Source organism: Ptychodera flava, chromosome 13 (assembly GCF_041260155.1).
Source record: "Ptychodera flava strain L36383 chromosome 13, AS_Pfla_20210202, whole genome shotgun sequence".
Classification (NCBI taxonomy): Eukaryota; Metazoa; Hemichordata; class Enteropneusta; family Ptychoderidae; genus Ptychodera; species Ptychodera flava.
Genome location: NC_091940.1, coordinates 17,449,756 through 17,464,735, shown reverse-complemented (window position 1 = coordinate 17,464,735; position 14,980 = coordinate 17,449,756). Strand labels below are relative to the sequence as shown.

General features: G+C 38.8%; 1 protein-coding gene across 1 annotated transcript; it reads right to left on the bottom strand.

The window, feature by feature from the left end:
* Positions 1-4,883: 4,883 nt before the first annotated feature.
* Positions 4,884-13,427, bottom strand: LOC139147635 (uncharacterized). Its single transcript, XM_070718781.1, has 5 exons — positions 13,274-13,427; positions 9,315-9,457; positions 8,047-8,287; positions 7,612-7,734; positions 4,884-7,415 (listed from the first exon to the last, which is right to left on the bottom strand). The coding sequence occupies exons 1-5, from the start codon at positions 13,377-13,379 to the stop codon at positions 7,009-7,011; spliced, it is 1,020 nt and encodes a 339-aa protein (XP_070574882.1). The 5' UTR covers positions 13,380-13,427; the 3' UTR covers positions 4,884-7,008.
* Between the last annotated feature and the right edge of the window lie 1,553 nt (positions 13,428-14,980).

The following is a 14,980-nucleotide window of genomic DNA, read 5'->3' as shown; positions in this document are numbered from 1 at the left end:
CGCTTCGACATTCTGTGTGAGTAGATCATAGTGTTGTCGAGACCCCCATGCCTATACTTTAATTGCACCATGTTTCAGCAGCAGAATGACGTCATAGCGATGACATTCTCATGTGATTATTTCTCGGTTTACCTCCAAAGTTCGCCTCGGAAGTATATTAGGCAAGTTACGAATATTCTATGCGACATCATTCAGTATTACGCCAGCAAGCGAAAAGGTCACATTTTTCAGAAGGTTTAAAGCTTTACATGTAATTTTCTTTTATTTAAGGTAGTATGTTCCTCGATGGTGAAAGACTTAAACTTTTGCTCAAAATTTCCTAAACGAAACTTTCAACCATTCTCTTACCAAATCAACAATAAAAATCAGGGGTCACAATGCAAATTTTTTAACTAGCGGAACAAATTACTCAACATTTTGCAATTTTTGAAATTCAAAATGGCCGCCATCCCTGTGTTATCTCTATGGGAAAAAATTAAAATTTTGGATTTTCGTAAAACTAAGACGGTGAAAATTTTTCCTTCTCCAAGAGCTTTAAAATGAACCCCCATAAGTGGTAGATCAGAAAAGAATTGAAAAAGTTTGAGAGTCCGAATATCTGTCCCCAAAGGCGCGATCTACCTTAAGATACACTTGTCACTGTCAACAATGATACGATCAGGCATTACACGCCAGGTGCATTGATGAGTTAAACACTACGCAGTTTGAACATTTGAAAAAAGAACGATGTTTTTCTTAAAACAGAAACTGGAATAATGGGAAAGGCTGACGCACACTGCAAATAACTCCAAAGATTGTAAATATAGGAACGGGCAATTGAGAAAGTCCAAACCAGTGTTAATAGAGCGAATGGAAAGATCATAATTTTTTTTATTTTGTAGTCAGGCCAATAATATTATTTATTTCTGAAGTTTTAAACTATTTTGCCTCTCCCCTTACTATAATATTTCCCTCACTGTAATATTTCTATTCTTTTCGCGGAATGTAACACTCCTTATCTATTTTTTTTTAGCATTTTAGAAGTACTCCTACGCATATGAGACCATTAAAGTTGGTGATGATAAACTATCATGTGTCATTTATGTTGTGTGTTAGCTAATAGATATGATTTGGAATAATATACCAGGGTTTTGTTTTACACACTTTGAAGGAGAAACGATATGCTGTAGGAATCGTCAAGCGATGACACGATAATGAGAGACAAATTTATTTTGTAGCCTAAGTTACCCGGCTTTTTAAAGATCACAAAACTGAGGAAATAAGATCGGAAAATGTGGACGTCCTATAGCAAACTAGCAATACATTTACTTACCTCAATGTTAATCCAAAATCTAAACACACCGTTCGACCGTTAGACACCTGTGTATACACAGAAGTAAATTTGTCAAGTAACCCGTCTCAAGCCAATCACTCTAATACGATGGGTGTAATATTTCCCGTTCAAACGGTCTGCTTGATATACATCCAGCGGCTGAGAAAGTGAAAAAGTTTAAAATATTCTTTTCGCAAACGCAATATGATGCCAAAAGATTTTTACAATTTCTAAAACTCGCAGGGAAGGCGGGTTAAGGCGGTGGCAACTCAGAAATATTCGTCTTTAATTGTGTGTACAATGAAGTGAATTGAAGATGCGTTCACTATGTAGTTAAGTTACGTGAACCAATTGATGTTCAAATGCATAAGCTTGGTACGATTGTGCAACACTACTGTGAATACTCTCGTAACCGAAACACAATCAGTGTTTGGTCGGGGAAAAAATTCTCCACGTTTACGTTGTGACCAGAAACTTTATTATCGAAGCGTCGAAGTGTTGACAAACAGGCAGTATGTAGGTGTTGATTGTTATGTGAATACTGTGAAGTAGGAAGTAGATAAAACATCTGAAGAAACACACTGGCACTATATTTAAAAGTCGACATTTATCTTCTATTACCACCATGCACCAAAACATGTATCGATATCATACCCATTTATTCTGTCCTCCTTTTAGACCACCAATACCCGCTCAGTACCATATCCCCATCAATTAATCTCTAACCGTTCATCATTTGTTGTTCCAGCGATCAATAAAAATAATACCTAAAATAATTTTTATTGTCCTTTTTAATGGCTTATACAGCAGAGAAAATATTCTTGTAAGTTCTGCTGAAAAGGGAGATTAATTGCACTGTCAATATTTATGATATTTGAACGTTAAGTGTCATTAGCTTGTATTTAAACTGTTAACGAACCATCTGGCGTATACCCATGGTGCTCTGTCGTATCATAGACAGTATCTTTCATCCTCTACTGTTCATACGGTAGTATCGAGGTCGCAGGGAGACAGTTTATCACAGTATTAATAGTATGTAAATAAATTAATTGTTAACTTTCCACACGATGCTTACAAATTGCATTTATATCCTACCAGCATAGTGATGGGGCATAATGATCTTATTGGACCAGACGTGAAAATAACCATGATGCTATATTAGTGATATAGCACGTCTGTAACACGCGCGAACTCTTCTCGACAGGAAAGATCCCTTTTTAATGTTTCACGACAGAATTTCAATAAGCTTTTAAATAGTAAACCACCAGTAATGGGTATATGATTCGGTTTTGACTAATTCATTCAATATATGCACTCACTATCATTCGTGCACTTTATGTCGTGAATTGGTCCAAGTCTCGTGATATATCGTCGCTCGGCGTGGTTGATTGATTATGCAAATTACATGAAAACTTGGGGCTAAACTGCTGTGCTTGCTAAGGTGTGAATTATCAAGAAAGTGGGAAAATGTAAGATGTTAACGTTGTGATGTAGCAGGATGGGGATGCGAATTGAAATTGATGTGCTTCAAGAACGGGGCTGGATATCTATTCGACCGCCGTTGGTGCGTCTGCACGGTTTTGATCAATCCTGGTCTCGGCACCAAAATGTCATCGTTACGGGTTCCTTGGGGTCAAAACGAAAGGGCCAAAGGAGAAAGACTTTTCGATGAGCGACTGATTCAATCGAGGTCTTCATTCGCACAAAAAATTCAATTTAACAGTACAGCATGATTGCTACATGTAATACTAACATTGAATGAATTTCAACCGATGACACAACTATCGTTATCAGTATGTATAATTAGTAAGTGGACTTGAACGTGGCCCTCGACATCTTCGAGAATGACCTCATTCGGTTTCAGGACACTTTTTACGCGGTCACTTTTCGTTGGTCAGCCAATGAAGCATAATTTGTCATTCCCATATCGGCATATCTTGGTCGTAGAAAACTTTGATACTGCGCATAATATAATGTCAGCTGCAGCAGCTGGCGAAAGAATGGTCACAATTAGATCGTATGGAATCAGAGCTATTAATGGCTTAATATTTTGTAAAACTGTGATCTGACAGAGCTCGCAAAATTGCTAATTGCACTCGACAACCATCGCAGTCAATACTTGAACTGGTCAGTAACACAAAAAGTTTTCTATAAGGTAAAGATTATATAACTTATCGTATTGATTGATCATTGTTTCAGTGCCCATTAATGATAGTTTAATCACATAGCTTCAATATCTACCATAAACTTAAAACGGCGACCTTAGACTCCCGATTTCAACTTGAAAACATCTTCAGTAATAAGAATTGCAAAACAAACAAATGATAAAGGCGTTAATACACAAGACAGAACATCGTTTGAAAACAATGATTATTCGAATTAATTATAGAAAAGTTTGTTGGAAATGCATGGCATGAGAAACAGGAAAATGCTAGGTTAAAGCACGGTTAAAAAGACGTCATTTGGTTATATCAATTGTAGTCTGGAAGACTTGGGAAAGTTGAAGATTATTTCAGAAAAAAACGGACAGAAACAATGAAATCATATTCGTCATATCTCGGCACGTGACCTGCTTGACACAGTCTGGTTTGTGAAGGGAACACACAACAGATGAGTGCAACATCAAGAATGATCTAAGACCGGAAAGACAATGTACATCACAGACTCTGGAGCGAGGCCACAGACCCACGGTGTATCATGCTTGGACGGATGTAACGGAAAAATGTCTATTAAACCCGATAATACACATCGCTGGGTTGAATGCGCAGAGAACAGACATTCGTACTCTCAAATTGTTACAATATTGCTGGGTTGATGTTTTTTTGTCTTTTGACACATGTTGAGTAAACGGATTGTTCGCTGCCTTTTTTTGTGGAAATCGAAAATTCACTCCCCATATAGTTGACACAGGGATGGAGGCCATTTTTAATTTCAAATATCGGTAAACTTCAGGTCATTATTTTCTCTTTCCCCAAACTTAGCCTGATGCCCTTGACTTCATTCTTGGGTATAAAAAGGAATGGTAGTTCCCATAGGAAAATTTGCGCACAGCATCGAAACTGTTCGCTGCGATTGCACCGTGTGTTTTTAATTATCTAGCATGCCTTTTTAGCTAATTTGATAGCTAGAGTCAAGGGTTCACTATTGAAGATGCAGCTAAATTAAATTCAAACACGTCCTAAAATGGTCTTCGTGTTTTGTTAGCTAAATTGAGCATCCTTTGTTTCAAATCAAATTTCTATTTAGCTGAAAAAGCATGAAGCTAATTCAAAGTGTTTTACAATACTTCAAAAAAACAAAACAAAACGTTGACAAACGGGCAACTCAGTGACATGATGGTGAAATGTATTGATCTTGAAACTGGCCCTTACAAGGAAGTCGAGTTCATCCCATAACCAAGAAAAAGAATTTATGATTGTGTAACAAAACAAAATATTGTAAAATCCCCTCGCTCAATGTTGAACTTTGTTGACAAATCACACAGTTTGGGAGTAGATGGAACGGTTCGACTCGGACGCAACATAACCGTTACAGTGTCAATGTTTTCAAAAACACAAGCACCAGCTCAAAGTGGCATCAATACCTTTATTTTTTTCGAAATATTTTTAAAGTAAACCACAGGTGGTTTTTGTCAAATAAGCCAATCAAATCAATACACACTATAGTTTACAGTACTCGTTACCCCGTAAAAAATTCAAAACATATCCTTTTTTAATTCGTCGCGCGGTTAGGGCTATGTTACGGCTGCAAAGACGACTCCGTCAAACGGTAACTCTTTATTGCGTTTCCAAGAAACGAGCGTCCTTAGCAGCGATGTGGCATTGTCTCCCGACACCTCCTTGAAGTAATCCTCCTTTGGGGCTAAGACAAACACGAAGAAAGCATTTTAGTCGTCGGTTTCGATTTCCATCAATTTGTTTCGGTAAGCTGTTCTCTTGTCAATCAACTTGAGTGCAAAGCGTCATCAGCATTTTCAGAAGACATGATGACAGCTGTTTCACGGTGCACACTAAGTAGGCGCTCAACACACAATTTTCCTAAATATCGCATGAAATTTTCTCTCACTCATGCGCACGGCGAATTGTTTAAACGGCAATAGCAAATCTTAGGCACTATAAGCGGTAACAATTAGATCCCAGAGCGAGAGCCTCGCTTTAAGTGTCGCTTATCAGATGAGAGAATATTACGTCACACCCTGTTGTCCACGGTCATGCGTACTTCATGAACACTTGTTCCATCGAGCATAAAGTAGCATTTCACCTCCTCATATTTAGCTAGTAATGGAACTACGAAACGCGAATGGTTGCAAATTTGTTTATATATATTTGCAAAGTTTCATTCTTTTTGTTCGATTTCAGTTTGTAATTAAAGTTTCAAATTTGATGTTTATTTTTGATGACGTTCGTTTGGGAAATCTAACGGAAGCGTGAAGAACAAGCTAGCTAAGTGACGCTTTCTCCGTCCAACCATTAAAGTCGAACAGGACGCTACATAAACACATAGTCACACTCATAGCCAAGTTTACGCAGTTAAACTGTGTGGTTTGTGTAAATATATATAAAACAACACTTCATAAGGTAGAGAACAAATCAGTGATAAATTTCAAATGATGAGCACAAGTCGATAATCGTAAAAAGACTATGAAGAACAAAGTAAACTTATTTGAAAGTGTTATATCCCAAATTTTCAACTGCCACGACTTAGAAAAATCTGCTCAAGGTTCATAAATGCTAATTGGACAGGATCGGCTGTCGCTCGGGGGCGCACTCCCTGTACTGTCCCTGTCTGTGCTCAGATACAGTGAATCTATAGCCGGCTCGTCGCTCGGTTTTGGTCTCTGTGATGTTGCTGTAGTATGTTCCCGGTGGTGGCAGTCACCGGGTTGGTGGGTACGCCATGCGTGTTACCAAATTCACGGAAAAGGGGGTGTTTTTCTTCAGTCATCTCGGAGATTCTTGGTCCGTGAAATCGAGAAAAAGGGGTACTTTTTCAGAGTAACCTCGGAGATTATTAAGGGTAGTCCTTTCATAATCTCCCTAGGACACTAAATCTGGTCTAGTCTCACTTACAAAGAAAATGAGGTGTATTGTCACACAGGAGCCAGCAGAGAACTCCACATCCAAACGGATAAGGAAGATGATTGTGTATGAATGTGACTAAAATCAGGTGAGGACAAACATTTGTGATGTATGTACATGTATACAAAGTCAACCTCCAGGGTCAACCCTGGAAGTCAACATACTAACCTCCTAGATTTTAAAAATAAGGGTATGTTTTTTACAGCTAATTTCTCCCAGATTTGCCACAAATAGGGGGTGTTTTTCTCAGAAATATTCTAGGAAAGAGGGTACTTTTCAAACTTGGGTAACGTGCATGGGTACCCACCAACCCGGGGACTGCCACCGCCGGGAGTATGTTAGCTTTTACATTTTGTGCGTTGTTCGGGTGTACGCGGTAGTTACTGGCGCGTATAGGATTTGTGATCACACAACCATTGACGTGAAAAAAATTTCTAAAGTTTCTTTTCTTCAATATCAATGGTACAGATATTAAAGCCCGCAGGCTGTGGGCAAGTCAATCGACGTTTGTGCGAAAAAAGGACACGCGAATTATACAAAGCTGTTGAGGTCTTACACTGATTATAAAAGTCTTATTTACATATCAGGGTGTATTTTTAGAAGTAAATATCAGCACTTTTAATTTGTTGTAGAAATGTTTGTGACAGAAGTAGCGCCTGGCAACGTGTGTTCGTAGACTATCACGTTCGCATAGGGCTGGTAAGCTGTGTAATCCGAATCGATGACGTCATCGTACGGTGGCGGTGGAGAGTAGGCCGGAGGGTAGGGATAAGCGCCACCAACGGTGTCATCGGCAACAGCGGGGACTGCCAGCCCCGATTCTGCATTGCTTCGCCCGCGAGGCTCAGACGGTTGACTTGTCCGCGGAGCACTTCTGACAGTGTTCTTTCTCTTTCTCTTCTTTCTGTAATAATCGTTCAGGCAGGTGGCGATGACGATGAGGATAATGATCAGTACAAGGACAGATCCGATGACGATGCCTGCTATTTCTCCGCTTGTCAGATCATCATCATCATCATGGTCATCTGAGAGAGAGAGAGAGAGAGAGAGAGAGAGAGAGAGAGAGAGAGAGAGAGAGAGAGAGAGAGAGAGAGAGAGAGAGAGAGAGAGAGAGAGAGAGAGAGAGTCATATACAACTCGTTCAAGGCAAAAAAATTATCAGTATTTCCAACACGAAGGGATTCTATCGTATTTTACTGTCGATACCATTTTACGACTTACCTTTGCAACCAAGTTCGTCGACTTGGTTTGAGCAATGATCCAAGCCATCACACGCCAGATCGGAGGAGATGCATCTCTCACAGTTGAGGCAGTCAATCGTGTCAGATGCGTCGCAAGGATTGGCTTAAAATATAACGAGATGGAAGATTGGACCAATGAAAGCTCAGAAAACAATTCTTACAATGCAAGATAAACCTATTTCCGTAAATGTGCGTACATTAATATTTGCTTGTTGTTTGCTTCAGTGAAAATATTTTCCTGCCAATTTTTATTTTTAGATCAAGGATGTATACCTGTGTTATCGGCAGTATCAATAATAAGTCCTTACGTTCTCTTCATCGGATTTTCCATTCAAACCTCTAACTTGGCTTCAGTAATACGTTTTGTAAGTCTCCCTCAAAGAGGTACCGTTTATCTCAGATTTCTCAAACCTACCTGATGTCCTGTTGTAGAAAGCGGTGAAAATGGCATGAAAGCCCTGCCTGACCACAGAATGATCTGTGAACAGGCGAAGCGTGATACCGCTGTCAGTGCTGGTGAACTCCCTCATATTTTCCAGCTGTCGTCCGCACAGTTCGCTGACCAAAGGGCTGAAAACTGACCCGCCATCGTAAATCCGGACATAGTCTAAACACTGTTTAGAGTGCTGGTCGTATTCGAAGTCGATATCTTCGAACTGTAACGAGAGAGAGAGAGAGAGAGAGAGAGAGAGAGAGAGAGAGAGAGAGAGAGAGAGAGAGAGAGAGAGAGATTAACAGTTATATTCAAGGACTGACATTAAATCGAAGTTTCTAACTGGTCCAAACAAACTTGAATCGATACATCGATCGATAGATCGATACATACATACATACATACATACATACATACATACATACATACATACATACATACATACATACATACATACATACATACATACATGCATGCATGCATGCATGCATGCATGCATGCATACATACATACATAAATACATACATACATACATACATACATACATACATACATACATACATACATACATACATACATACATACATGCATACATGCATGCATGCATGCATGCATGCATGCATGCATACATACATACATACATACATACATACATACATACATACATACATACATACATACATACATACATACATACATACATACATACATACATACATACATACATACATACATACATACATATATACATACATACATATATAGCCTACATACATTCGTACGATAGATAAATAGATGAACGGATGGATGACATCAGCAATTTACCGTTAGCCACTCTTTTTAGCTGTCTATGTCTGTCTTCGATTGACGTCACATATATACATACATACATACATACATACATACATACATACATACATACATACATACATACATACATACATACATACATACATACATACATACATACATACATACATACATACATACATATATACATACATACATATATAGCCTACATACATTCGTACGATAGATAAATAGATGAACGGATGGATTGATAGATAGGCAGATTGATAGCAGGTTTATTACGCTCATAAATTCAAACAGTCACTTAATGACATATTGCATTTTGACATTGTCAATCACAACTTCGATTTTGTAATTAAACAAATAAATAATAATAAAACAGACAGACAAACAACAGACCAACAAACAAACACTGAAAAGGTTCCATCAAGGATTCTTACGTAAAGATGTATATGTTGCCAAGGTTCTGTTGCCCAGAGGGTAACAGTGCAATCCATCTTATTTGAATAAAAGACGGTCTGTTGGGAATAAAGTTCATCGCCGACTGAAGTGATGACGTTATCACAGTTCTGTGAAAGGTAAACTGAAAAAAAGAAGGTCAGGAAAGTGTAAGAGTGGATTATCTTCAGAGCGTGACATTAACAGAAACGTTGAGTGGGCGGTTGGCAGGGTGTCTGATCTGGTGACAGTCACGGATTAATAATGCTAACATTTTGTTCGGACGTACTTCCGTTTGTGAAAATAGACGTAATTGTCTATTTCGAATCTATCGTGAACTACGTTATAGACAGAAATTTACAGTGTACTTTACGTTCCACTTGACTTGAAGGAGACGCAGTTCAAGGAGTAGACTTGGTACATGTCTTTGATTAAAAATAATTTTCGAATGCGATGTTATAGATTTATCGCTATGTAGTAAAGTGAAGTTATCGCGACATTCGCACTCAAGTAAGTTAATGCATGGGTGTTTGTACCCATCAAGCCCAAAAGTAAGAAAATGATCAATTATCTTTAAAAACCACCAGATTTGATTGATATTTGGCCTAATTATTGGAATTATTAAATTTTTTAAAAAAAATGTCTGCCTAAATCTTGACGAGTTGAGTCACGTGACCAAATCTGATATTTTCCCGCCAAAATTTACGTCTTTATTAATTTTAAAATTCCAACCGTAACCCGTTAAATTTTCTTGATTTTCTTTGCACTTTTGGGAACAACATCTATCATATTGTTTCAAAAATACATGGCACTCATGAAACTCTATCTATACTTCTTTCTGATATTCAAAATATTCATGTAAAACGTCAAAAATATTGTATTTGTTGTTATTTGTGAAGAAATAGTATTCAAAATTCAATAATTTTGCATCTGCCACTAGTTCTAACACAAGTTCCCATCCCATTTTACATTAAGGCCAAAGTAATTAAATTCTTTGTTTTGCGTCCGTACCCGCCTAGGTTTTTTTAAGGTTTTCATGAAAAACACACACAGTGTATTTGAATAGGAAATTTTAGGACATAACCGCTTAGTTTTTCTGAACTAAAATTTTGTTACAATTTTTTATTTGCTGCTATCAAATTACATTGTGTTAATTTTCTTTTGTGTGTTTTTCAGACGCTTAGACGCGTACCTTTTCCCATTTAGAGTGGACGCAAAACAAAGAATTTAATTACTTTGGCCTAATTGGTCATAATATTTTACATATTTTGATGTTTAGCGGTTGGAATATTCAGTTATTTGCAATATACAATTTTGGCGGGAAAGTAATAGATTATGGTCACGTGACCTGACTTAGGTAATATATTATGTTTAATTTCAACTTAATCAAATGCAAAACATATTTTTGGCAATTTTCACAATTTTCTGACCAGGTCTGATTAAAAAGTATGTTCAAACTGATTTTACATGTATGTAAGCCTATGCCCATGCATTAACATACCTGAGCAGGTGACATCAGTCGTCCATCGTGTTCACCCATTAACATGAGCATTCATACAATTCGTAAAGGACGGTGTATGATTGTAATACTGCCATCAAGATCAAGGTGTTTAGCATTAATAGTAACGGTGATGCGGAATAGCTTATAATTACTGAAATGAGTTCTTTTACGAAATCCCCGACTTGAACCACGTCTTGATGGCAAGGGCGTCTCATCACATGTATGACCTTAGGATCAACTTGACAATGATCTGAGATTCAGCTAAACGGTTGATGTTTCAAGGGGATTACGGCAATTTATTTTTAAGAAGTTTACAAGAAAGATATCGACATATTCGATCTTGGGAATTCCTCTTTTCTCAGTTTTCTCGGCATCAAGTGAAGCTGTCATAATGAGGAACATCGTTTCTCCTTTTCGCCAAATGGTGGCGTACTTTGGGACACCACTAACTACCGAGGAGACTGTATGTTCCACTCTCGTCCAACATTCGAGGTTTAAGTCCATAAAACCTTGAGCGTTTTGAATGGAGACGTTAACTCGTTTATTCATGAACATGGTACATGAATTGTCCATGGGTATTTGAGAACACAAGCGGACATGGAAACTATTTTGATAAAAGCTGTCGGGTTTTCTATTCAAATTTTATTATTTCCACACATGCAACATTTACGTTGCACCTTCCTCGATATGATTCTTTGACGTTTTGGACATCTCAGAGTTTGCATGATTCTGAGACTTGCCCGTCAAAGCTTCAGTAGACGTGTTTTTAAAATTATCGTTGTTATTGAAGTTTGGAATACAATTCAACATCCGAGAGATACGTGAAACTGTCATCGATCAATAATTATACTAACTATTTTCAGTGTCTAATCCTTCCAAGTCTGTGATGCGCGGCAGAAAATATGGCGAACAAACGAAAAATTTGAGGAATAATGGCTATTATATGCCTGCTAAATTAAAGCAGCACTTTCAAATTTGATGGCAGGACCCCCTAGTATGCAGAAAAACTAATTGCTTTACCACAGATGCTGTCTGATAGCATTTACCCTCATGCTGATAGTAACAACCACGGGAAGCCTTCCGCCCCTCTGTCGATGTAACAACAGTTTGGTTGCAGTGATGCCCGTATTTTTAGTAGTGTCCTAGAATTAAAGTAACCTTTGAATGTGTGTTTGTTCACAGTAATGACGTCCATGGTTGGAATCGAGGTGAAAATCGGCCGATACTTCTTGCAAAACAAATACTGCACCAAGGTGAAGGATAATAATGGCTACCATTTCTAACTAATGATGATTAAGCTGTTTTGCAGCCCGCTGAAAATGCTCACATGGGAATGACATTATGAGAATTCACAAGAAATTAATAACGAGTTTACAGCAACCGAAATAGTGCAGAATTCGCTTTTTGCGTTCCACAAAAATGAATACATGAATTAGCATAATAAGTTTTGTTTCGACAAAGACGCACAGAAAAATAATCAAAGGGACCCCATAGCAACGTCATCTGTCTTTATTCTACTTTATCGCATAAACAAATAGCCGTAAATGGCCGATATGACTTGATACCGTTTCACCGTTACTAGAGTAACCCGTGGTTTCATAGATCATCTGCACAATAAATATGTGGTGAAGCCATATGGATCAGACCCTGGCTCCCGGCTCGGTTCAGTCGGTGGAACCAATTTTTACTAGAATCTTACATTACCCCTCCAGGGCTTGTTTATGAATCCGACTTCAACCAAATCCGATTCAGAAGTGAAGATATCATATTTCTCGTACTCCCGATGTTGGTTATAAGCAGAATATTACCTTTCCTCGGGCGTTTTTGATTAATTATGAATTTTCGAGACAAAAAAATCAGAGTTCGAACTAGATATCATATGGGATTGCACACTACATGTTGTCGGCATTGCACCGTGACGCAGGCTTGAAATTTTGGTGAGGATACATATCTATGGCTAATTTCTGAATAGAACTAAAATGGGCACATTCACGCACTGGGCTTCCCTTTCGAAGCCCTGCCATGATGGAACAATTGAAGGATCTTTTCTTAAAGACTGTAAAGATATGGTCCACTTGACATGCTGTCTGATTTCAAAAGGTATCACGAGATTCGAATGAATAAAAGATAATGCTGGATAGACAGAGGGGACAGGAAAATGATGCGGAAATTTAGGTCCCGCTTTTCCATCCGTCATAACCGTGAACAGACTTGCGGTGGATACGATCGTGCTATTTTAGATTTTGTCTGATTTTACGCCCTGTGGGGGAAAAACTCAATATGGCGACCTGTAGTTCAGAGACTATACCCGCATACTTATTTGTTGCCTTTGATAATCACAAAATCCTATTTAGTGCGCCGCTCCGACAATCAGCGCTGTTTCACGGGATTTGATTCAAATTAGCTGACGATGGAAAAAGATCAGGAAGAAGGCAACCCAACCTTTCAGTCATCACTTACCTGTACCGTGCGCAATTTTGAGGTGAAAACACACCAAAAGAAGGCTGAAAAACCATCGAAGGCGCTGCAACCGTACGATCGTCGTGGGCAAGGTGTCGTTCGCCATGATTGTGTGAAGTATATAAAGCACGGTCCCTCCACAAATATATGAAACGGTCCGATGACGGCGATCTGTGAGCACCATGACAACGGTCGGGTGTCGTCTTACGTAACGAGAATAGCACAAGGTGTTTTATTTGCTCAAGTTGTTACTGTACGAGATTTTTATCTCCAGGAGATCCTTTAGATCCTCCCGACGCTGTTTACACCCTTCTTAATTCGCTAATCCCCTACCTCGTTCGCAACACAGTGTTTGTAGCTTGAAGAGATACATACCTCGATCCTTTCCAGGTATTTTTTTCGAGGTGGAAATATGTATGTGTTCTAATCAGAAGTTCTTAATAACGGATTATCACATAAACTTATATTCTTCTCTATGTTAACTATATACTTGATATTAGGCCCTTGTTCTCGTGTTAAAACTCTGTCCGGCCATGAAGGACAATGAGGTAGCTTCCCGCCTCCATGGTAACCATTTCATAGAGACAAAACCGACAGAAAGCCTGCCCCTTTAACCATAGAGGCTAGCAAAAATTGTCGCCAGGGGTGGGGCGGGGGGTAGGGGTGTCTTGGTCACAGCACATGTTCCATTTTAATACGCTCGGCAATAAAATTGCCGAATTAATAAAGATTTATATTACCAACCTTGGGGATCTTGAATTTATCGTGGCACTGGTTTTCTTTTTCTTCTTCACAGTGCCATATATTTGTCCTGTGATAACCTTACGCTAAGTTTGATCACTGTTGCCTCTATTATCTGATGTGTTTCATTGCCCAATGCGCCAAAGCAAGGGCGGACGGGTAGACGGAGATTTTCTCTAGCCCCCTATAGGGTGAAGGGGTGATGTCTTTGGGGCTGTAAAACATTGTCACTCGTCGCCCTATAATACTCCTGACCACTTTAAGGTAGGGGACCCGATCCACGGGATCATGTTTGTTCTAATCTGTCAGAGGATTATGGAGGTGTCATAACCTTTTGTTTTCTATTAGAATTGCTACCCAGAAAGTAAATTTCCTAGTAAGACAATCTGACGCCCGACACAGGCCTTTAACCGTGTCCTGACACAGAATATTCAACTAGGGAGGCCCTTTCCGTGCACCAAGCCCTCCTGTCAACTCAAAGACATATCCCAGTCTTAGAGAAGTACGGATGGGTACCTAGCTAAACGCTTCTGGAAGGTATTATCAGATTACGGTCACCGTGATCAGTATCCCATCTAACTCTAACTCAAGCCCGGTACGTTAAAGCGTAAAATCTTGATTCTGAAACAGAGCACATCCATGGATTGCCCTACATTAAATATTATTTTCCAAGAAAAAAGTAACAAAGTTTAAAATATTTCCTATGCTATAAATGCACGTTGTTATTCATATGTGCACCATGTGACAATACCTGGTTTGGATTGCCTTTCTTTATATAGATCCAGGTATAAAGGGAAACATCCACGACCGAGTTGTGATCGCTAGACACCGTCCCTCATGTCAGGGCCTTCATCATGAATGATGTACACACTGGCCTTGGCGGTAAAATTTCCTGCATGTTCTCAGTAACAAGAAACGCTTTCTAAATGTCAAATTCTAAATACACCGCAGGTAAAGCAGGTGCAA

Coding starts and splice junctions, on each gene's coding strand:
- LOC139147635 (XM_070718781.1), bottom strand. CDS start 13,379: ATGGCGAACGACACCTTGCCCACGACGATCGTACGGTTGCAGCGCCTT. Junction 8,288..9,314: donor GGCAACATATACATCTTTAC/GTAAGAATCCTT, acceptor CTCTCGTTACAG/TTCGAAGATATCGACTTCGA. Junction 7,416..7,611: donor CGACGAACTTGGTTGCAAAG/GTAAGTCGTAAA, acceptor TCTCTCTCTCAG/ATGACCATGATGATGATGAT.